Below are 24,421 nucleotides of genomic sequence, written 5' to 3' on the forward strand. Positions count from 1 at the left end.
GGTGACCATCCCTATAATGTGCACTGACAATTCTGTGTTACTTCTGTGTCAAAATTTATACCATGGCAGCTATTGGATACTGCCCTTAAGTTGTCAGCACTAGAAGACAAACAATAAAACATTCCCCCTCTCATATCCTTCAATCTTGCAGTAGATGCACTGTTTACCTCTCTGCCCTTGAGGTAAGTGGCCAAATTTACTTACCTCATTGTTGAATTCACCAACATCTTTTAAATCTACACTCTTAAGAAGCTCTTAATGTTACCTGATGTTTTTGGATGTGCCTTTGAGTAGTTAGATGAATATCCCTATAAAATACAGCTGACAACCACTGGCCACAACAGTATGTGGCTTGGGCCAGATGCAGCCAAAAGACCACAGTTTGACGACCACTACTATATGAGGTTTAGAAAAGTAGGTGAGGTATGTTGGACCATGTAGTCAGTCATTGAAGTGTTCTCAGAAAATTCGTATGTTATATGTTTTCCAAAGAAGGCAAGCCTCTGGGAGCAGTTTCCACTCTTTCCATTTTTTAATCTTCATGGAAATATAATTTTGGAGCACAGTGCGCTTCAAAGGCAGAGTTTCATTTTACAGTTTTCACTCACATTCTTCAGTATTCTGTCTGCATTTTGCACTTTTTGGTCAATTATTTGAGCAGATTGAAAGCAAGACTCCCTAGAAATCACACAGTGGATATTTGTCCAATTTTCATAGCCAAACAACAAGTTGTAATTGGACAAATTGACCAGCATGTGGTGTAGTTTTGGAAAAAAAAATGTACTTAATTGCTTGAAAGTAATCAGGGTAATAAATATATTATTTTTCATGTTTTCTCAACAAAACTGGAAAATAAAAAGAAAATTGAAAAAATAGTCAAATGCTGTGGGAAATGATTTATCTAAAAGTGAGAAAGAAAACAAATTGGAGTAACAATTTATCTGCCTTTCAGTGATGCTCAAAATCATGTACTACATATGAGGTGCTGATTGAGAATTTTAAGTTCAATATTTATAGAGTATTAAAGGATATTTGTCAGGTATCTACATAATCCACAGATAGATATCCTCTAGTACTCTTTAAAATTGTAAGATTCTAAGTTAAATGTTGAACTTTCTCAATCAGCACCTCATTTGCTGTATGTGATTTTGAACATCAGTCAAAGGTGTGTCAAATATTTCTCTAATCTATTTTATTTCTGAAACTTCCTGGCAAAGTAAAACTATGTGCCAGACTGAGACACAAACTTGGGACCTGTGCCTTTCTAAAGCAAGTGCTGTATCGACTGAGCTACCCAAGCACAACTCATGTTCTGACCTCACACCTTTACTTCTACCAGTACCTCATCTCCTACCTTCAAGACTTCACAGAAGCTCTCCTGCAAAACTTGCAAGACTAGCACTCCTGGAACAAAGAATATTGTGGAAACATGGCTTAGCAACAGCCTAGGGTATGTTTCCAGAATGAAACTTATTTTAGTTCTTACTTTTATCTATTTGACAATGTTGGTTTTTATTAAGTATATTTACAGTTATAAAAAGTCTTTAACACAAGTATACCAATTGTCGTTGAAGAAACATATTCTACTGAATAAACTTTCACTCTTGTCGAAAGTCAAAGTTTGTAAATTATTTGTGTAATTTGCTAAAGTAGTGACATAAAGATGTTCATAACCCAGAGGTTGGTTTAAACACTATTGTGTTTTGCTAAAAATAGAACTCTTGTAAGTGATATGCAGTTGCTTCCCTCTGATCTATGAGCTGACATACCCAGCCAGTCAGTTTTAGAGGGGGGGGGGGGCTAGAATTTAACATCGACTTTCAACCACAGTGCAACATGGCATTCCGCAAGTACAAACCATTTCTAGAGGTGAAACAAGTCATAAATGTTAGAAGAAGTAGTATATAGTTATTTTAGTGCAATAGATTTCTGTACCCTTGCATTGTTTTACAAATTTATGTTCAACCTTTAAGTAGTATTGTGGTATATTTAAGCATATTACAAACCTAATTACGCTTATAGTCAATTTACAATATTAACCTATTTATGTACTAATATACATACACAAACATGGATTTGTATTCCACCTCCAGTTGCACCATTTCAGCAACAGACTTCAGGAAATTGCCGTGTACTAGAAAGTTTTAAAAACAGGCAAAATTTGATAAAGGAAACTTTGCAGTGTAAAAATAATAAATTTATGTAGTTAAAATAATCAGGTTTTGAAAATATAATGTAATTGGATTGATAAAAAAATCTACTCCCCAGATAGTGGCAGGAGAACACACGTATAAAGGTATTTAAATTAGCAAGCTTACAGACATAGTGGCTCCTTCTTCTGGCAGAAGGGTTGAAGGAGAAGGAAGAGGGGTGAAGAGAGAGGAGTGATGAGGTTTAGAAAAGGGAAAGACACCTGTGAAGTAACACATGTCATATAGCCTACCAGCTGATACGTAAAAACTGTTTGGTCTTTTACATTGGCATGACTACCTCTAAATTATTGATTAGGATGAATGGGCATAGGCAGCAGGTATATACTGGCAATACACAACATATTATTGCAGAGCAAGCTCTTTGAAATGACAGTTGTGACCACAGTGCCTGTTTCACCACACGTGCCATCTGGATTCTTCCCCCAGACACCTGTTTCTCAGAACTCCACGTGTGGGAATTGGTGTTACAACATATCCTTTGTTCTTGCCACCCACCCAACCTTAATTTATGTTAATTTCTTTGGTCTCAGCATTTCTTTCCAGTGACTATTCCTTTCGTCACTCCCTTTTAGTTTTCTACATCTTTCATTTTCTGACCTGTCTATCTTTCAATACCCCCCTCCCACCTCTCTCACAAATAATGCACTTATGTTTTTGCTGTTATTAAATCATGCACAATGTTTGGCAATAATCTCTGTCTTACATATTACCATATCTTCCACCTGTAAGCTTTCAAGTTTTCAAATCCTGTCCAGTGTAGCCACCAACAATCATATTTCCTTCTCATCCTGTCCAGTAAGTCTTCCCTGACCTTGGGTTCTGGGTGAGTTTTCTGAACTTTCCTAAACCTTGCTAATCCTTTTCTTTCATCACTCTCCCTTGTCTTTCAGCCCTTCTGTCAGAAAAATGTGCAACTGACTCCAAAAGCTTGCAAATTTCAGTAACTTTGTATGTGTGCTCTCTTGGTGCTGCATGGTGAGTAGTTTTTTTATTTGTCAAATTATGTTAAATTTATACAGTGTACATTTCAAGTGCATGTATGTGTTTCTTTCTGACACATTTGTACTCCACCTCTAGTCACACCATTTCAGCCATGGACTATTTGAGTAACTTCCTGTGTTCTAGAAAGTTAAATATTATTGTGCACTGTGTATTCAGGCTGAGACTAAACAATCTTTTAATCTTTTTTTAATATGGATATACATTTTGTGATTTTTTTTATCTGCTGTGGTAATTTGCTGTGTAAAATAAGTCAAGCATTTACAGGATCCAATTTAGTAAGAGCTACAGCCTCCATATAAATGCATGCTATTTACAGCGAATGGCGTCTATAGAAGAAGCATCAGCACCACAACAAGAAGCAGAATTGAGAACCTCAGGTGGCGTTAGAAGTGCTGTGTACTTCTCATATTTCTCTTCTGGTGGCAACTACTGTCTACAGTTGTTTGTGGCTGTTGCATTTATATTGACACCAGTGGTTGTTTTGGGTGGTGATTACTGGCTCTCATACTGGTAATATTTTCTTAGTCATTTAATTTACCTGTATTGTTAAACTGTAATGTTGTTAATGTTTTGTTTCCAAAAAGAATTTCAGTTTACTTTATCTCATTTGTGTTACTAGTCTTGTTTGTTTTTTGCTTAACCATATAGATGCCACATACAAATGTGGAATAAGAAGAATTTCCAGGTGGGCAAACAGTGTTGTTTATTAATAATTGTATCTTAACACATTTTAATTACCTCCAGTAAGAAATTCTTGCCAGTCTGTGGTGTTGATACTGTGGTGTCACAGTGGTCTTTTGTGGCCATTGACATTAAGTGAATTAGGCTGCGTGTGAGCAGTGTATTACTGCATGTTGTTGCTTAATTGTAAATGTGCTGTGTTTCAAAATAGACTTTACTATTGTCTCTTGCTTTTTGAATGTGATGTTGTGCAGCGATTTGTTAGTTTATGATTATAATAAGTACTGTTGGAGGAGTAAGTTGTTGATAAATGTGATGAGAATGACTTCTTCAGTATGTACCAGTCTTCTTTAGAAATAAATTTTACTAATGATGATGAAGAAGATGAAAATAATTATTATGAGTATAGGCAGTTTAGAAAGAAAAATAGTGAAGAACCACCAAGAGAAGAAAGAGAAAATTAAATAGACTGTTCTGTGCTTTGGGGTTGTAGAATACACAATTCCTGATACACCTGTTAGTGCTAATCAGTTAATTCCTTCTATTCTGTACACAACTAGCATCATACTGAGAGCTCTTCACTTCATCCAACTTTGTGAAGTGCACTGATATAATCACTTCTGAATGCTCCAAATCAGGCAACTGATACAGTATGTGAAGCCACAGAAGCCTACGTACATAACTGTATGTATGACTTATGAGACAGTGACACTATCTAGATATCACCACATTTACTTACTTAAGGTTTGAACACTAGAGCAAAATATTTGGCCATCCAATAAGTTGGTGCATCTGCATTGCTCAATGTTGGTTTAATAGTTAACTCTTGTAGTATCTGCTCCAAACATGGTTTACAACTTACATTTTCTTCTGAACCTTTTTTTTCTGTATAATTGTGCGGATATTGGTAAGGTAAAATTATCTGGGAAGCTTTAGTCCTCCAGTAGATGGCTGGAGTTGGAAGTAGAGCAGTTTTTTTCTTTAATCCTTGAGCTGTGAGGTCCTTGACAGTCTTGTGATAAGTTGTATATCTTCTCTATATGGAGACGTCACTCAGCAGCAAAATAATGGGTAATATCCACTATTTTGCTCTGAGAGACCTGCAGGGAAAACCACTAACTGGGAATTGTTCTGGAGATTATAAAGTGCAGCTCTCTTAGATTCGTATATGTTACTTTTCTGTGGATGGGATCTTGTAAGTGCTTGGCATTCTTCAACCCTTACTTTTTCAGCAGCATTATCAGGTAGCTCTTACGAAAGGTGGATCAGTGTGGTAAGAAGCACCTAGGACTAGCAATAAGCACTGCACAGGAATGGTTTATCGAATATTGGTGACACAACCATCTACCACTCCCCAACAAATCTGCAGCAGCTGAACATTATATTTCCATTGCCCATTCCATGGATTATGGAAAAGTCAAAACTGGCCACAGCCTTATCCTATGGGATTTGGTGGTAAAGGAAGCTGTGGAAATATAATTAGCAGACAACCTACACAACCAAGATGAGGATTTCCAGCTTGGCAAGTTATGGAAACCGCTAATTTCACCTGTGTGCTCTTAGAAGAATTATGTTTTTGAGTTTTCACTGCCTGGCATTCCAACAAATGACATCCATTATAGTAATCAGCCACAATTTGTAAACACTATTGATTTTTTGGCTCTGCATTTGCTTTGTTTTACTCTTAGGTGAATAAAGCTTTATCTCTGACTGAGATCTTGTTGCCATCAGAGTTATCTGTGATGCATCCACATTTATGCCACAGTATTATGTCAAGTACTTTAAATTTTGCCAATGACTCACATTGAATGTGGGTGTAGGGTTATCAGCTGAAATACTGGAAGAAGAACTGATACTATCCTGGGTGCATGCTCAAAAGATGATGAGAAAGGACTGCCAATCTCAACGAAGAAGTAAATAAGAAATGAGAAAGCAGCTGATACAGATGTGACACCAGGAGAAATACTAAACTGTTTTAACCAAGAAGGAGTAAGACAAATACTGAGATTATGTAGCAAAATGCATTATAGTGGTGAATGGCTAGAGGGCTGTCTGAATATAGTAATGATTCCAGTACCAAACAAACAGAAAATGAGGAAATGCATTGAACACAGGTCAAGTAGCCTCATTCACATGCAGTCAAGTGTGTTAAGAGTCATTAATAAAAGACTAGAAAAGATAATGGATGAGCATTTGGCTGGGGAGCAATTTGGTTTTAGATGAAATACTGATACAAAAGATGCACTGTGGCTCTTAAATTCTGGGAGAGAGGTTTGTTTAAAGGGATACAATGAAATACAGCAGAGGAAATGAAATACAGTACTAACCTGACTATAGCAGATGTTGGAAGTGACTACCATTCATCACTTGGCACTTTTGGGCCTTGGTCAGCAAGCTGCTGATGCTGGCTTGAAGCTGGAGTACTGGAATTGCTGCAGTCTCATTTGAAATGTTCTGCTGCAGTTCTTGAAGACTAAGAGGGCTGTTGTGATATGCCTTAGACTTGAGGGCTCCCACACAAAGTAATCACACACTGACAGATCCGGTAGGGCTGTGACAAGAATGGCCACTGCTAACGGTTGTCAGGCGTAAAGATTGTGTAAATGTTCTCCAAGGTTTGTCCAGCTGTATGAGCAGTTGCTCCATCCTGTTGGAAGTAACTTTAGGTGTTTTCCTCTTCTGTTAATACTACCACAAATGGTTTCAAAATGTATCCCCTCATCTGGGCTGCTTTTATTTGCCCCACCTTGTAATTGTTTTATAGACCTGTAAAAGACATTTGATAATGTGGCTCGAAATGAGCTTGCAACTATAATGAAGGAAAATAAAGTGAACAGGGAAACCAAATAACTTACAAACTCATGATATTTAAATAAAAAATAAATATCACAAAAACAATAGACAGTACCAGTTGGCCAGAAGTAGGAAAGGGAGTAAGACAAGGCTATTGTGTGTCACTTACCCTTTCCAAGCTGTACCTAGAAAGTATTGTTGACCACTGCTCACTAGATGATGAGAGGATAAAAATTGGAGAAAGAAGTCCTTCTAGTAACAGGTGAGAAAGAATATTCAAGATATAGTGGATACCACTGAAACTAAAGGAAAGATTTATGGAATGAAAATCAGTTCAAAGAAAATGAAAGTAATGCTACTAGGTAGAAATAAAAGGGAAAAGATAATGCTGAATGGAGAAATATTACAACATGTACAAAGCTTTAAATACCTAGGAAGCAGGATAGAAAACAACTGGAAAATCAGCACAGAAATTAAAATTGGAATAGCAATGGCAAAAGAGGCATTTTGTAAGAAAATGAGAGTTTTTGCAGCAATATGGACAAAGATTTTAGAAAAGTCTAATAAAATACTTTTGTGCAGAATGTCCTCCTTTATGGTGCCGAAACATAGACAAGAGGAAGAAAGGTTTTATGCTTTTGAGGTTTGAACATGGTAGAAAATGGAGATAATATGCTTAATGGACAGAGTGAAAAATGAGGAGGTACTGAGAAGCATGGGAGAGCAAAGCAATTACTGAATGTAATAAGCAGAAGGAAAAGAAACTGGATTGGATATTTATTAAGAAAGAAGCAGCAGCTTATAGAAACAGTCTTAAGAGAAGCTTGTGGAAAGGAGCAGGAGATGAGGGAGAGTTCAGATCCTGGATGATCTGCAGGATAGCAGCATATACAGGAACATTAAGAAGGAAGCAATAGATTGCAGAAAATGGAGATGCAAAGGAACTGCTAACCCATGGATATGAAGATGATGATGATGGTGATGATGCGTGGTTAATATAAAGAAGCTATTTGTAATTTCTGTTACTCTTAATTTTGCACATGTCTATTGGCCAAATAAGGACCTTAAATGTCTCTTTAAAATGAAATCTATGGAATGGAGTTCACTCAGTTTTTTTGAGGCAAAATGCGGAGCTACTCAAATAAAGAAGCAGCGGCACACCAGGATTCATCAGCTGGCAATAACAGCTGGAGGGATTGTGATGTACTGATCATGTCCCATGATCATTGCTCATTCACACGGCCCAAGATCACTGCTCCTCGTACTGGCTTATAGGCCTTATAGGCAAGAGTCTGTGAGTCAGATCAGGTTTAAGGCTTAATCTGTGAGTAGTATCTATGACCTTTTTCCATTTTCTTAATTCCTAGCAACTTGTATTCTGCTCATTGATCCAGTTGCCATGTGACTGTAGAGGTATAATTCTTAATTTATAATTGTAAAATAACGTTTGTTACCTCCCAGTTTACAAGTCATTCCTCTGTATTATTCAAAGCCATTAGCTTTGGAGTGAGATACCCTCCTCTATTTTATATTTCCATAGAATTTTCATTAAAGCATTCTCACTTAATATATATATGCCTAATTTTTGCAGGACCAACTCAGAAGAGATAATGCAAACCATGTACACTGAAAGTAACTCCACATACTACAATGAGACTGACACATATTTGACAGCATATGGTTGGATACCAGATACAACCACAAGTGTCTATATCTATACTGCAGTTATGGTTGCTACAGTTGTAGTTACTGTAGTTCGCTCCATATCATTCTTCATCCTTTGCATACGTGCATCAATGAGGCTACACAATCAAATGTTTATTGGTGTAACACAAGCAACTATGCATTTTTTCAACAACAATCCTGCAGGTATTTGTTAATATCTGTATTCATGTATGTCTTCTAATATTTATCATAATTGCACTAATTTATAATCAAAAGATTGTCATTTCTTGCTATTGATTGTTTCATTATGAAATGAAAGTGACAATTTTATAAATTTTAGTGTCACACCACACACCACACACACACACACACACACACACACACACACACACACACACACACACACATAAGCATGCACACACACACACACACAAACAAACACACACACACACACCAAAGTCTGAAGATTGGATCACTTCCATATCTCCCCCTTCATAATGCAAGTATTCGAAACATAGCCCATACCATGGGCTCCTGTAGGGCACACAGGTAAGAGATCATTGTCTCCCCTTTGTGCGTACCACTAAGCAGGAGATTTGAAAGTGATATAATCTTCAAACCTACTTTACATCCAAACCACACATTTCTGGAGTGGGTTCATTACCCAAACTTTATTTTCTAAGTCCCCTCTACAGTACCTATAAGCCTCTAATAGGGGTTGTAAACTACTCTGTATAATGTGAAAGTATTAAAAACACTTAAATTTTTTTTTAATTGTGCAAAAGTAAGTGAAATAACTTGAATGTATGATTTTAGACTAATCCATTTGAAAATGTATAAATAAAGAGGGATGGGTTGGAGTGCTGATGGGAGGGAGGAGGGGGGTCTAAATGGTTGACAGTCTGACTGATGATTGCAGCTACATACAGAATTAAACATTTCTTTAGAATTCAGATGAAACTGCAGAGTGAAATTCGCTAGGAATATAGATCAAACATCCATATAAATATGTGTGAAATATGTTAAATATATGTGGAACATATGTAACATTTGCATATGCAAGCGAAGCTTATAACGCAAAATGCAAGCATTTGAATAGAATTTTTCAAATTTAGTCCAGTAACAAAAAAATCATTCTTTGATTTACTTTGTACATGTCAATGTGTCTGCTTTATGTGTGTAGTTACTTAAAAAGAAGAAGAGACTTTGCAAAGCATGCACAGGTAGTGATATATAAAGAAATATAGCTCTGGAATATCTGGGGCGATTTCAGTCGACCCTGGTACATGTATGACTCACTATTAGAAAAAAGCACTGTGAACTAAGGACTCTCATAGAAAGAAAGGGTAAATTGTAAAAATAAACTGAACTCTAGAGCATGTGAAGAAACTTCAGCAAATTGAATATTCAAAGAAATTTTGGGCTAGCAGCCAGTCATTATTTAGTACAAGTCATGGTCTTTTGACTGTACACCTGCCAGTCATCTTCAAGTGATCCAGCAAAGACTGATGAAGACTTCCCCTCCTCCCTTTCCGCAATTTATCAGTGCACTTTGTGTACTTCGTGCATTCATTAAAATTATGGTGAAAGACTGAACATACCACATGGTGAAGAGTGCACTCCCCCCACCCCCCACCCACCACCCCACCCCCCACCCCCTTCGCCATCTGCATTGGAATTGAAGAACTCAGCTGTCCTCAGGGTTGTCACTTGACTATCAGCATACTCTGTTGTCTTTGTTTGCAACAAATCATGGTAAAGATGGGTTCCATGAATTATCCAACTAGTATCTACTATTGTGGTTCATCAGATTTTCTGTCATGCATATTTTCATAGATTCTTTAATAATTTAGTTCCAAAAAAATTATTGCTTTATTGTACTGCATTGACTGTATCAATGAAATAAGCAATTTTTGGAAATATAATATAATTGGATAGATAAAAAATCTACTCACTAAGTGGCAACAGAACACGCACACTAAGGTATTGAAATTTGCACGCTTTTGGGACCATTGGCTCCTTCTTCTCACAGAAGGGTTAAAGGGGAAAGAATAGGTGTGAAAGAAAAGGACTGGTGAGGTTTAGGAAATGGGGAGAATTCAGAAAATTCCCCAGAACCCCTGGCCATGGGGGACTTACCAGATGGGATGAAAAGGAAACACTGACTGTTGGGGACTACACATGATGAGATTTGAAAACCTGCAAGCTTAAAAGTGGAAGACAGGATAATACACAAGGCAGAGATTACTGTCAAAAACATTGAGCATGAGTTAATAAGAGTGAAAAGTTAAGGCATTGTATGTGGCAAAGACGAGGGGCGGGGAAAAATAAACACTTAAGAAAATAAAAGATATAGGTAACTAAAAGGTATTGGAGAAAGAAATAGTTATTGAGAAGAAATGCTGAGACCAAAAAAGTTAATTTAAATTAAGGCCAGGTGGATGGCAAAAACCAAGGACATATTGTAATGCCAGTTTCCACCTGCAGAGTTCTGAGAAACTGGTGTCTACAGAAGAATCCAGATGACGTGTGTGGAGAAACAGGCACTGAGGTCATGGCTGTCATGTTGTAAATTATGCTCTGCAACAGGATATAGTGTGCTGTCAGTATACACCCTCTGTCTATGCCCATTCATCCTGATAACTTGGTGGTAGTCATGCCAATGCAAAAGGCCAGACAGTATTTATGTAACAGCTGGTACACGACATGTGTCATTTCATAGGTGGCTCTCCCTTTCATAGTATATGTTTTGCCTGTTATAGCACACTGTTTCTACATCTGAAAGATAATGTCGATTGATATTTTGCACCTGTTGCATAAGAGTGGCACTAGTTGTGCCACAATAAGGAAGGTGCATAAGGCAAGCCATAGGGTAGGGAAGTAGGTGCAGAAGGAGTAGGTTCTAACGAGGATATTTCAGAGATTAGGGGAATGACAAAAAGCTATTCTAGGTATGTTGGGAAAAGTGTCACACAGAATGGACCCCATTTCAGGGCACAATTTTTGGAAGTCATAGCCTTGTCAAATTAGCAGATTAATACATTCGAGACCAGGATAATACCGAGTAATGAGAGGTGTACTCATAAGTTGTTTTTTGGAGGAAGCAGCAGTACCAGCATTGGATTTGATGGCTCAGGAAAACTGCTTTTCAACTAAGTTGGTGTAGTAATTACATCCTGTGATGGTTAAGGTGAGATTGGTGTTTCATTGCTGTAAAAAGTCTGCATCTGAACAAATACATTGGTTTTGAATGGCAAGGCTGCATGGGAACATTTGACATGGAAATGATGGCAAATGTCAAAATGTAGTTACTGTCATTCATTAGTAGGCTTGTGAAATTTAATTGGGAGAATGCACACTGATGGGGAAAAAACATCACAGTAGCAAGAATGAGTTGTGTGACGTAAACGTGAGTTGGTAGGTGTGTTTCTACATCTGAAGGATAATGTCTATTGATATTTTGCACCAGGGTCCAAATCAGGTTGCTTCAAATACATGCCACAACGGTCATGTGCATCAGTTATCTTTGAGATTGGATGTGGTGAGTTGAGGTTAGTCCACAATGCCTTTAATGTGACACTATTATCAGCACCTCACTAAGTTTAAACAAGGTCATGTAATAGGGCTGCAAGAAACTGGATGTTACTGATGGGATATTGCAGAAAGACTTAGCAGGAATGTAGCTGCTGTACATGATTGCAGGAAGCAGTGATCACGAGAATGTATTGTCACATGGATCTACAGAGAGGCAAGACCAGTAGTGTTCGGCGTGTGGCTCTGGCACATTGTATTGCTTCATTTTTAAGGTTTACCTTGATCACAAACGATAGATAACATTTTACAAATCAAACAATGGAAAATCCATGATGGGATGTAACAATATTATGAGAAGGAAAGTTTCTACTCGCCATTTAGCGGAGATGCTGAGTCAGCATCTCTGCTACAAGATAACATTGTACTGCACTACAGCACCAATTTGTGCAGCAGTTGGCACTGCAGTGACAAAATGTACTGTTACAAATCAATTACTTGAAGGACAGCTCTGAGCAAGAGGCACTGTAGTGTGCATTCCGCTGACCCCAAACCACAGTCATTTCTAACTTCAGTGGTGTCAAATGAGAGCTGATTATAGGGCAATGTGGAGGTCTGTTGTTGTCTTTCTGATGATAGCTAGTTCTGGCTCGGTACCAGTGATGACCTTGTACTGGTGAAAAGGAAACCAGTTGAGAGCCTGCAACCAGCTTGTCTGTGTGCTAGACACACTGGACCAACATTCGAAGTTATCACCTGGGGTGCAATTTCGTATGACAACAGGAGCACTCTTGTGGTTATATTGTGCACCTGACTGAAAATTTGTATGTCAGTTTGGTGATTCAACCTGTTGTGCTGCCATTCATGAACAACACTCCAGGGGCAGCATTCCAGGATAACGCTTGCCCACATACTACTGTTGCAACCCAACATGCTCTGCAGAGTGTCAACATGTTGCCTTGGCCTCCTTGATCACCAGATCTGTCTCCAACTGAGCACATATGAGACATCATCAGACTAAAAATCCACTGTCATACAGAAACAGCATTAACCATCCCCATATTGACCAACCAAGTGCAACAGGCATGGGATTCCATCACACAGACTGACATCCAGCACCTGAACCACACAAAGCATGCCCATTTGCATGCTTGCATTTAACATTCTGGCAGTTATGCTGGTCATTAACGTACCATTGTTTCACATTTGCAGTGGCTTACTCTTGCTTACATTAACCTGTGATCTTGCATTGTAAATCACTTAAATATGTTACCGAGACAAATGCAGTCAAAATTTCATTACTCTACATTAGTTATTTTGTGGTGTTGCAATTTTTTTTCATCAGTGGATTTAGAGATCCCAAGAATTTTAACAGGCCACCCTCACCATGAACCCATATGGCAAAAATGTCATCAGTGTATCTAAACCAAATCAGGGGCTGAAGACTTATGGATCTCAGTAAAGCCTCCTCGAAATTTTTGAACCACGAAAAGTTTGGCATAGAGGGGAGCCATCCTGGTTCCCATGGCCATGCCTCTGGTCTGTTTGCATGTCTGCCCCTCAAAGGTAAAGTAGTTGTTGATTGAAGGTGGAGGGGGAAGAAAGAAAAGGAATGGAAAGGAAAGAGAAGGAACAATTGATATCAGCTGCATCGGGATTTTATGCCACATCAGTGGTGACGAGTGAAAATATATGTGGGACCAGGATTTGAACCTGGGATCTCCTGCTTACTAGGCTGTTGCTGTAACCACTGCACCACCTGGACACAGTGTTTCGTGCAATTGTGTGGACTATCTTGGCATGCCTCCTGGCCGGCCCATATTCTCACCCATCATCACATATTTGCGGTCCCTGTCCATGTCCTCCGTGCTTGCCAGTTTGAGATTCACAGGAGGTTGAACAAAATTGTGCATCCACACTGAAGGTGGTAGGTTCATTGCCCATCAAGGCAAATCAATTATATGAATGCTTTGTGTCTGTTCTTTTGGACATGTCTGAAAGAACAGAGACCATATGGAATCCATGGCTGTGATACTTATGTAAATTAAAGGTGGAGGGGGAGAAAGGAAAGGAAAGGGAAGGAACTACTGATGTCAGTTGCATCTGGTTGGTGCAGTGATTAACCAACTGCCTAGTAAGCAGGAGCTCCCGTGTTTGAATCACAGTCCAGCACACATTTTACTTCATCACTGCTGATTCCGCATAACATCCCGATATAACTGACATTGATAATTCCTTTTGTTTCTTCCCCCCCTCCACCTTCAATTCACATAACATGAATCACAGCTGCAGATTAGGCAGAATCTGGAGCTGTGATACATGTTGTCTAAATTGGTTTGGATAAGTGTGAAAGAACAGATGCCATGCATTCATGAAAATATATAGTTGATTAAGTTGAGCAGGAAGGATGTCATAGGTTTGGGTGCTGTTTGAGGAAATCCTCAGCAGCAGACAGATCATGTATATGGTGGATGTTGATGTGGATAGAGGTGGTATCAATGGTGAAAAGTTAGGTGTGTGGCAAGAGTGCATCCGGCACAGATATCAGACAATCAAGAAAATTCTTAGTTTCTTTAATATAGGCAGGAAATCTTTGTACTGTAGGTTGCAGGTGTTGATCAAATAAGGCAGATAAATGTTTTCTGGGTGCTTTGAAGTCAACGGCTATGGAACAGCTTGGTGTGATTGGGTGATCAGGTTAGTGGATCTTGGGAATAAAGTAAAAGGTGATGGTGTGTTGTTTGGGTGGGGTAAGAAATTCTATGGATTGAGGTGTTTAGTCCTTGGGAGTAGCCTGAGATTTTCAGGATTGTATGTAGGTCAATTTGTATGCCAGGGATGAAAGCTTGATGGTAGATGTTCTACATAGATGTGTCAGACAGTTGGAATATACCCATGCTCACATACTACCATCAGTCAAATACCACAGAGATAGATCCATTGTCTGCTGGGAGGATAATGATGGATTCATGAGTTTTTAGGGAATGAAGAGCCTGTAGTTCTGCAGAGTACAGGTTAGGATCATGTCGTAGGGGCCTGAGGAAAAGTTGTAAAGCACAACTGTATGTTAGGAATTTTGGAAGGCTTGTAAGGAATGATTTTGAGGTAGCTGTGGTGGATCAAGTTGGGATTGTTGTCTGAACTGTTCAAGGCTGTGATCAATGGCAGATTAGCTGTTGGAAAGGTTTTTAGACTGGGTTGTAAAGTGATATTTCCAGTTGGCATTACATGTGAAGGGAAGTAGATCCTTCACCAAAGCAGCATGATTAAATGCAGGTTTAGGACTGTATGTGAGACTCTAGGATAATACAGACAATTCAGGAGGGGAGACTGCCTTAGATGAGAGGTTGAGGACACTACAATGTTGTGACTGGTTCTTGTGATCATGAGTTATCCTTGCTTCAGAAGGCAGTGGTGAAGGCTAGGGGATGTTAAGAATGTTTACTGAGCTCAGTTTGTAGGAGAAGAGTAGTGGTTGATGGTGTGGTTGTTTAGGTAGACGGTAAGGGACAGGAAGGGAAACATCACTGTTGAGGTAGTTTAGGAGAAGGTGGGATAGCTTTTTGAGGTGCAGTGTGGCCTGTTGTTACAGTTTGAAGTTGGCTTGGTGGATGATAGCATGTAAGGAAATGTGAGGAGCAGATAACTGGAGGATTTTGTAGAAGGAGAGAAGTCTGGTTGAGTGGAAATTGGCAGATGAGGCATATAGGTCACTGATTATCTGGGTAAGTTCAAGGATGGGACGTAAGTTCTGATAGTACAAAAACATGATTTCAAAATGACCAAATGTAATAGATGATGGGATTCATCATGGTAAGGAAAGAGGGTTTGGAGTGTTAGAGATTATGGGAATGGCAAAAAAGAAGCAGAGCTGGAAAAAAGAGAGAAAAATGAAAGAAAAGCAAGGAAAGACAAAAGTTAACAAGTGGTAATGAGTGGGCAAGAATTTCTCACCATAAATGTTGAGTATATGATTTAAAAAAAAATAGAAAAAATAATGATGGGGAAAAAAATTGTGATTGTGAATGTCATGAAAACAGAAAAAAAATTAAATACATGGCAAACAGAAAATGAAGTCATTTGAGAAAACATAGTCTACTGTGTTAGGCAAATAAAATAATGCAGGAGATTGCAGAAAAATCAATCTGTGCAGTTTGGTGAAGAACAGGAAGGAGTTCTGTAGAAGCAAGGTAATTGGAGACTGAAAAAGAAAATTGCTCTCAAATTTCCAAATAAATTGGCAAAAGATGATCAGGAGAAAGCTCTGCAATGTAGTGAACTGCAAGCAAAGTGTTATAATCAAATTCACAAATGACAATGGACCCATCTAAGTGTATGGAAATCAGTACTAGAAAAGATGTAGGGGCAAGATGTTGTTAATGTAGGTGATACAGATAAATAAACAAGCAAACTTTCATATAATGTTGAAAACAGACTACAATTTGAACAATATAGATGACAGCAATGACTGACAAAGGGGCTACATAAAAAGGAATGATGGCCTCATAGGCTAATACATCAACAACATCAATCAGTTTTTGAAAATATCATGTAATTGCATAGATAAAAAATTTATTCATCAAGAGGTGGCAGGAGAAGCTGCATACAAATTATTGAAATTTGTAAGCTTTTGGAGCCAGTGGCTCTTTCTTCTGGAAGAAGAGTTGAAGAGGAATGAAGAGGGGAGTTGGAAAAAGACTGGTGAGGTTTAGAAAATTGGGAGAGTTCGGAAAAGTTGACCAGAACCCCAGATCAGGGGCGACTTACTGGACTGGATTAGAAGAAAAGACTGATCGTTGGGGAGTGCACAGAATGAGATCTGAAAACCTGAGAGCTTAAAATTGGAAGATAGGGAAATATGCAAGACAGAGATTACTGACCAAACATTGAGCATGAGTTAATAAGAGCAGAAAGCTAAGTGCATTATATGTGGTAGAGGTGGAGGGCAGGGGTCAGGGAAAGACAGACAAGTTAGAAAATTAAACTTGTAGAAAACTAAATGGGAGTGAAGAAGGAATAGTCACTGTGAAAAAAATACTGAGACAGAAGAAATTGATGTAATTAAAGGCTAGCTGGATGGCAAGAATGAAGGACATGTTGTAATGCCAGCTGCCACATGCAGAGTTCTGAGAAACTGGTGGCTGGGCGAAAAATCCAGATGGCACGTGTGGAGAAAAAGGCACTGAGGTCACAGCTGTCATTTTGTAGATTATGCTCTGCAACAGGATATAACATGTTACCAGTATACGCCCTCTGCCTATGCCCACTCATCCTAACTGATAACTGGGTGGTAATCATGCCAATGTAAAAGGCCAAATATTATTTACATAACAGCTGGTACATGACATGTGTCAATTAATAGGTAGCTCTCCCTTTGATAGTATATGTTTTACCTGTTACAGTGCTGTTATAGGTGATGGTAGGAGGGTGCATAAGGCAAGTCTTACAGTGGGGACAGTAGGGTAGAGAAATGGATGCAGAAGGAGCATAGGGTCTGACAAGAATATTGTGGGAATTGGGAGGGTGATGAAAAGCTATTCTAGGTGTGTTGGGCAAAATGTCAGACAGAATGGACCTCATTTCAGGGCATGATTTTAGGAAGTCATAGCCTTGTCAAATACCAGGTTAATACTGAATGATGAAAGGTGTGCTCATAAGCAGTTTTTTGGAAGGATCAGCAGTACCAGGATTGGATCTGATGGCCTGGGAAATCTGCTTTTGAACTAGGCTGGTGCAATAATTATGTCCACTGAAGATTGATGTGAGACTGGTTTTATATTGATGTAAAGGGTCTGCATCTGAACAAATATATTTGATAATTTGCACGATCATAATAAATTTGTTGTTAGAATCATGGCAGTTGGGAAGGGGGGGAGGGGGAGGTGCTGTGATGACATTCAGTGCAGTTACCTCTTGCTTATGAAACTACATGCATACTCATTCGGCTGTGGATTTCTTGAATTGTAGGTACCCTAAAAAGTAAATACGTATGTCCAAAATTGTGAAACCTGTTTTTGTCTAAAATGGTTGTGAGTTGCATCTTTCTTTTTACATATGTTGAAGTCCCAGTTGTGTCTTATACACCCTGCCAATAAGAATCAAATTGGTGAGGGGCAGTTCTTATGGTCCCATTGTAAGTGCAAAACATGCTACCCTGAGAGTCTTGTTTAGTTTATCTACACCTATATATTAACTGTATATCTCCTGCTGTATCTCAAGGCATTTAACATATATTGTTTCATTGTTGTCTAACCATTCATATTTATTTATGGTACTGATAAGTAATCAGTGTCCATTTGAAATTTTATAAAATAAAAGACTTAAGCTCTTTGCTGTGAACCAGCTATCATCGAAGTTTTGTGTACCATGGCAGAATTTGGTTTTGATTAGTATGATCATCAGCAAATGATACAGTTCTTCAACAGTCTTTTAAAGTTATTTATTGAAATGTCAGTAATGTAAGGTTAAGTACAGTGGCAGACCTTTTGAAATGCCAAATTTCATGTTCTCTCTTTCTGATCTCAATTTTGTTCTTGCCCTCTGCTTTGTGATATGTGTTTAATACTTAAACCATGGATAAATGATGCCATATAACTCATGAAACTTAAGTTTTACAAGTTTTATTTTATTAATGACATTTCGCAGGAAAAGAACTTCAGAACATCACTGAATGTATAAACAGGGTAGTTTTCATCATTTGTCTCCTAAAGGACTTAATTAGTGACATATGACAGAATATATTCCTGGGGTCACAATATTTGTTATTTCTTATGGTTTTTATCTTGAAATTAATGCTTATTGGTGGTGTAAACAATGTCTACTGGAGTAAATTTAATTTGACAGTATGTTTTTGTTTATTAGCAAGTAACTTGTGTTTGTTTTCAGAACTAATGTTTATACCTATGTATAATTTAAAAATGATAAAGTTAGTTAAGTCTGTATATTTTGATTAACCAATGAGTTATTATTATCATTTTTGGGTGAAAGCTTGACTACAAAGATTCAGATTTATTCCTGGAATGATGACATTTATCTGATTTCAAAAACTTCTAGGGCCTATCTATAGGTGTTGAACTCATTGCACTTGTGGTTAAGGTGTAGTGTAGAGCACTTATTATCTACCTATATAAACTCATGCAAACAAAAAGGTAACTGTGTGGACACTCTTCAGCCAGTTCCTGGAAGAAGGCTGAAATGTCACATCAGAACTTTCGCTCCAAAGTTTCTCTTTGGGGACATGGAATCATACTGTATTATGTGCTCTGACACCAGGATTGTATAATAAATGGGGAAGAACATCAACTGACATGATTCAGATCATTGCACACTTTATTTATAATTGGCATTTGCTTCTTTTTCCAATCATCATGTTTGTGGCACACACATCTTCTATAAATCCACCAAGGTTGAGATATGTTATTGATGTGGAGTATCAGATGATATTTCAGTGCTCCCAAATGTAGAGTTTAAGTCCCATAAGCAATGTAATTACATGTAGCTGCCAGCATCTTAACACTTGCCACCTCATATTGTGCTCAATAATTTTGTAGCTGTGACATCACTTACTATTCCCTCTTCCAGAGCTTTCATTCTCATCATTGTTTCTCTACAGCAAGTTTTATCAACTGGAAGTCTACAATATATGTCTCATTAACATTTGATTATATCTTTTAGGTAGAATCCTCAACCGGTTTTCAAAAGACATAGGAAATGTGGATGAAATGCTTCCTCTTACTGTAGTAGACTGCTTCCAGGTAAGCATTTTAGTTTCAGCTTATAACTGGTCAGACATCTTTACTTCAAGCTTACTGTGGTCTTAATTGTCAGGGTATAAATTCAGCTACCTTATCCATCCTCCATTTAATGTTTATTTTTCATCATTTTAATTTTAATATAGTTGTTGGCATACCATTACTAGTGATCCTCAAAATAATGCAAATATATCTTCATTTCTTTATTGGTCCTCTGACTGTGTGACTAGATTAAAAACATGGGGGGGGGGGGGGGGGGAGCAGGTGGTGACAGTGATAGGCAGATGGCTTCATAGCTGGCTGGTGTGAGCCAGCTACAGTCTCAGTGACCAGTGGATTCTCTAGCATCCAGGCCTAATGGCATTTGTCCGAGACTGTAGCATATGATATGGTAAAGTGGTCAATTTGTAATGCTGGCAGTTGTTCTGGTGATCCAGGTCTGAGTCCAGCAAGCTGCAGGGATAGAGGAACCAAGCACACAAGCAGTGCAATGATTGCTGTTGACTAGCATGAAGAGGACTGGTGGATCAGCATAGAAGATTTGCTGTGTGTAGTTAGAGGACTTCTTTAGACTCTGTAGTACTTTTCATAATATTGATTCTTTGCATGTCTGAGCAACTTCCATGAACAAAAACATGGTGACCATGCAGCAGTCTAATTTGTTCTGCACAGGGCACCATTCACAAATTATGAACTTTCTCCAATCCCATGATTTTTGCTACACAGTGCACTCCTTTTCCATTACTAAATATCTCTAAATATGTATTGGTTTTTCTGTACATTTATAAAGTCAAAAACTGACTTACTGTCTGAATGACTGTCAATGCCCAGCCTAAAATGATGGCCCTAGAAACATGAACTTTGAAGGGAACAATTTTTGTATGAGATAGTCACAATTTTTTGAGATTAATCTACTAAATTTTAAAATATATATATTTGGATTCTGTTTGGAACACTGGTGAGGAGTGTTGCCTGTCCAATTGTTGCTCCACTGTGACAGAAGCACTATGTGTTGTTAATGTGTGCGCAAGATTTTAGTAGTTAAAAAGAAGTTGATGTCATCTATCTGTTTAGCCACCATATAACTGCAGGGATAGAAAATTTTAATGTAAATAATTATTAGAAAATCTTAGTGTAAATAATTATAAGTTAACTGTATATTCATGTAGATCAAATGTGGATAATGGAGTCATCATATTTGTAAAATGGAATATAAATAAAGTAAATTCTGTATAGATCAGGATGCAGAAGCAAGTGCTTGTGAAGTACCGTTGGGAAATGTGATTTTTACTGGGTAATTTGGAAATTTCGATGAAAAATTTTGATTAATTATTGTGCTTGCTGTCAGATACAATGGAGGGGTTATTAATTTGTGGCAATTGTAACATAAATTTCGTGGGGGACAGTAAGAGTGATCTAGAAGTGCTTTTAACCACTTGTAATTTGGTATGAGTCATAAATTTCCCTACTCAAGTTGCTCAAGGTAATAGTGGCCTTGTAGATAATGTATTCATTCAACAAACTGAAGTTAAAGAGGCACATGCCTATCCAGTGGTAAACAGATTGTCAGACCTCAGTGCACAGTCAGTCACATTGTGCTGTAAAACTTAAGCTTCATGTATGATTTGGAAACCCTCTAAGAAAACCACAAATTAAATTATTAAAGGCAAGTCGTTAAATAACCTGGGATCACTACACATATCTGAGTCTCTTCACAATGAATAAAGGTCTTGTACAAACTAGCCAGAATAAATAATGAGCTATAAATACTGTCTTAGTATAAACAGTAATGAGTTAGCTATTTATACATTAACTGAGCACATAGTGACATTTCTTTAATTATAGAATATGACCAATTGGGATCTTCTTGACATGTCAAAAGCATTTGATTGTGTTAATTATATTCAGACAGATGTAGTAGTAAAAAAGGTGATTTGGAAACATACTAAGAAACATTGTAAAAATCTAGGAATACACTCTTATTGTATGAAATTGGCAGTTTAGATGATAAAATCAAATCAGTATGGAATGTTATTAACAGAGAGACAGGGAAAGACTCGGTAGAAGCTGACATTATTTCTTTTAAAGAATATTGAAGCATTGTAAAAGGAAAATTCTTGTGTAGTAGATATTTTTAATAATTACTTTTTAAAACTAGGTGAGAAAATTAGTGCAAATAGTTCAAAGGAGAAAGCAAAACAACACACTGGAGAATAAATACATAGGACGTTTAGTGAATTAAAAATTAATCTCACATACCCATCTGAAATAAGAAAGATCATAATGACTCTAAAGAGTAAAAATTCATATGATGAGGAGAATATTTGCAAAAAGACACTAAAAATCCGTGGCCATATAATATGCAACATTCATAGCCACTTGTGTAAAGCATCGTCAACCCAGAGTGTTTTCCCAGAAAGACTGAAATAAGCCATTTTTATGCCTCTCTAGAAAGAGGGTAACTCCACAACATTAATAACTACCACCCAGTATCACTCCCTACATCATTTTCTAGAATTTTTGAAAAGGTTTTTGTATTCTGTTGTTGTGACTCATCTTTGCAGTAATATAATCTAAGTTTGGATTTCATAAGGGCCGTTCTACTGAGTTAGCTATTTATACATTTACTGAGCACATAGTAACATTTTTTAAATTATAGAACATGACCAATTGGGATCTTCTTGACATGTCAAAGGCATTTGATTGTGTTAATTATATTCAGACAGATGTAACAGTAAAAAAGGTGATTTGGAAACCCTGGAAATAGCACATTGCACTAGTAATCAGAAAACGACCAGTCACAATAAGTGGAAAACCCAGGTTTGAGTCTTGCTTCAGCACAAATTTTCGTTGCAATCATTCCATTATTGTTGTCCATATACGCAACTTAGATTTAGAGAAAGCTTTTGACAACGTTAACTGGAATACTCGCTTTCAAATTCTGAAGGTGGCAGGGGTAAAATACAAGGAGCGAAAGGCTATTTACAATTTGTACAGAAACCAGATGGCAGTTATAAGAGTCGAGGGGCATGAAAGGGAAGCAGTGGTTGGGAAAGGACTGAGACAGGGTTGTAGCCTCTCCCCGATGTTATTCAATCTGTATATTGCACTAGCAGTAAAGGAAACAAAAGAAGAATTCGGAGTAGGTATTAAAATTCATGGAGAAGAAGTAAAAACTTTGAGGTTCGCCGATGACATTGTAATTCTGTCAGAGACAGCAAAGGACTTGGAAGAGCAGTTGAATGGAATGGACAGTGTCTTGAAAGGAGGATATAAGATGAACATCAACAAAAGCAAAACAAGGATAATGCTATGTAGTCAAATTAAATCGGGTGATGATGAGGGGATTAGATTAGGAAATGAGACACTTAAAGTAGTAAAGGAGTTTTGCTATTTAGGGAGTAAAATAACTGATGATGGTCGAAGTAGAGAGGATATAAAATGTAGACTGGCAATGGCAAGGAAATCGTTTCTGAAGAAGAGAAATTTGTTAACATTGAGTATAGATTTAAGTGTCAGGAAGTCGTTTCTGAAAGTATTTGTATGGAGTGTAGCCATGTATGGAAGTGAAACATGGACGATAAATAGTTTGGATAAGAAGAGAATAGAAGCTTTCGAAATGTGGTGCTACAGAAGAATGCTGAAGATAAGGTGGGTAGATCACGTAACTAATGAGGAGGTATTGAATAGGATTGGGGAGAAGAGAAGTTTGTGGCACAACTTGACTAGAAGAAGGGATCGGTTGGTAGGACATGTTTTGAGGCATCAAGGGATCACAAATTTAGCATTGGAGGGCAGTGTGGAGGGTAAAAATCGTAGAGGGAGACCAAGAGATCAATACACTAAGCAGATTCAGAAGGATGTAGGTTGCAGTAGGTACTGGGAGATGAAGAAGCTTGCACAGGATAGAGTAGCATGGAGAGCTGCATCAAACCAGTCTCAGGACTGAAGACCACAACAACAACAACATACGCAACTTTGAATATGTTTCATGCATACTTTATGCTATTTTTTGACAAAGGCTCCATTTTGGTTTAAGCACTTGTTGCTTTGTGGGATGAGTTTGAATATAGCCCCTCATAAAAATCCCGTCCTTACATGATCAGCCAGATGCTTGGAGTGAGGTCTGAGTTGCAATGAGGGTGGTTGATGACATCCCAGTGAAACTGTTTCAACAATGTGGTGGTCTCCTTGGCTGTGTGAGGTTGTGCATTGTTGTGAAGAAAAATGACACCCTCAGTGAGATGGCTTGGCTGTTTTCTCCTGATCGCTTCATGCAGTTGTGTCAAGGTCTTGCAGTATCAGTCATCAGTCACTGTCTTCCCTCTTTCCAAAAACTCCATGTGTAAGACACCTGAGATGCCCCAAAACATTGTAGCTGTCATCTTCACAGTAGATGGTGTCACCTTAAATTTCTCCGTCTTTGTAGAGGACGAGTGTTTCCACTCCCTTGATGACCACTTACTGCTGTAGGTGTATTGGCGGACCTATGTTTCATCGTCCATGACAATGCTGTGGCCTTGTGTTAGTTGGTTCACATTCGAAGAACCCATCAGGAACAAGAATTTTTGGTACTGTAAAATACTATCAACAATGAGACAAGTGCTTCCAAGCAACATTCCCAGTTTTACCATCATATGCCATAATGTGATCCCCCTGTTATCCTGAATCTGCTTCTCCAGGCGAGCTGTGTTCAAACTGTTGTTGCCGTACTGGATCAGTAGCTGCAATCCTTTTTCGGTGATGTTTTCCTTACTGGTCAGTAACTTCTGACACCATTCCATG

General features: G+C 38.0%; 1 protein-coding gene across 2 annotated transcripts in view; it reads left to right on the top strand.

Annotated features, from left to right (window-relative positions):
• The window catches only part of LOC126236177 (probable multidrug resistance-associated protein lethal(2)03659), a 298,489-nt gene that overhangs the window by 191,921 nt on the left and 82,147 nt on the right, over positions 1 to 24,421 (top strand). For both annotated transcript variants that reach the window (XM_049945273.1, XM_049945274.1), the window contains 3 exons: positions 3,532 to 3,725; positions 8,281 to 8,558; positions 19,560 to 19,639. In XM_049945273.1, the coding sequence (XP_049801230.1) occupies positions 3,532 to 3,725; positions 8,281 to 8,558; positions 19,560 to 19,639 (552 nt within the window). The remainder of the gene's footprint in view (positions 1 to 3,531; positions 3,726 to 8,280; positions 8,559 to 19,559; positions 19,640 to 24,421) is intronic.

This window comes from Schistocerca nitens, chromosome 2 (genome assembly GCF_023898315.1).
Source record: "Schistocerca nitens isolate TAMUIC-IGC-003100 chromosome 2, iqSchNite1.1, whole genome shotgun sequence".
Taxonomy (NCBI): Eukaryota; Metazoa; Arthropoda; class Insecta; order Orthoptera; family Acrididae; genus Schistocerca; species Schistocerca nitens.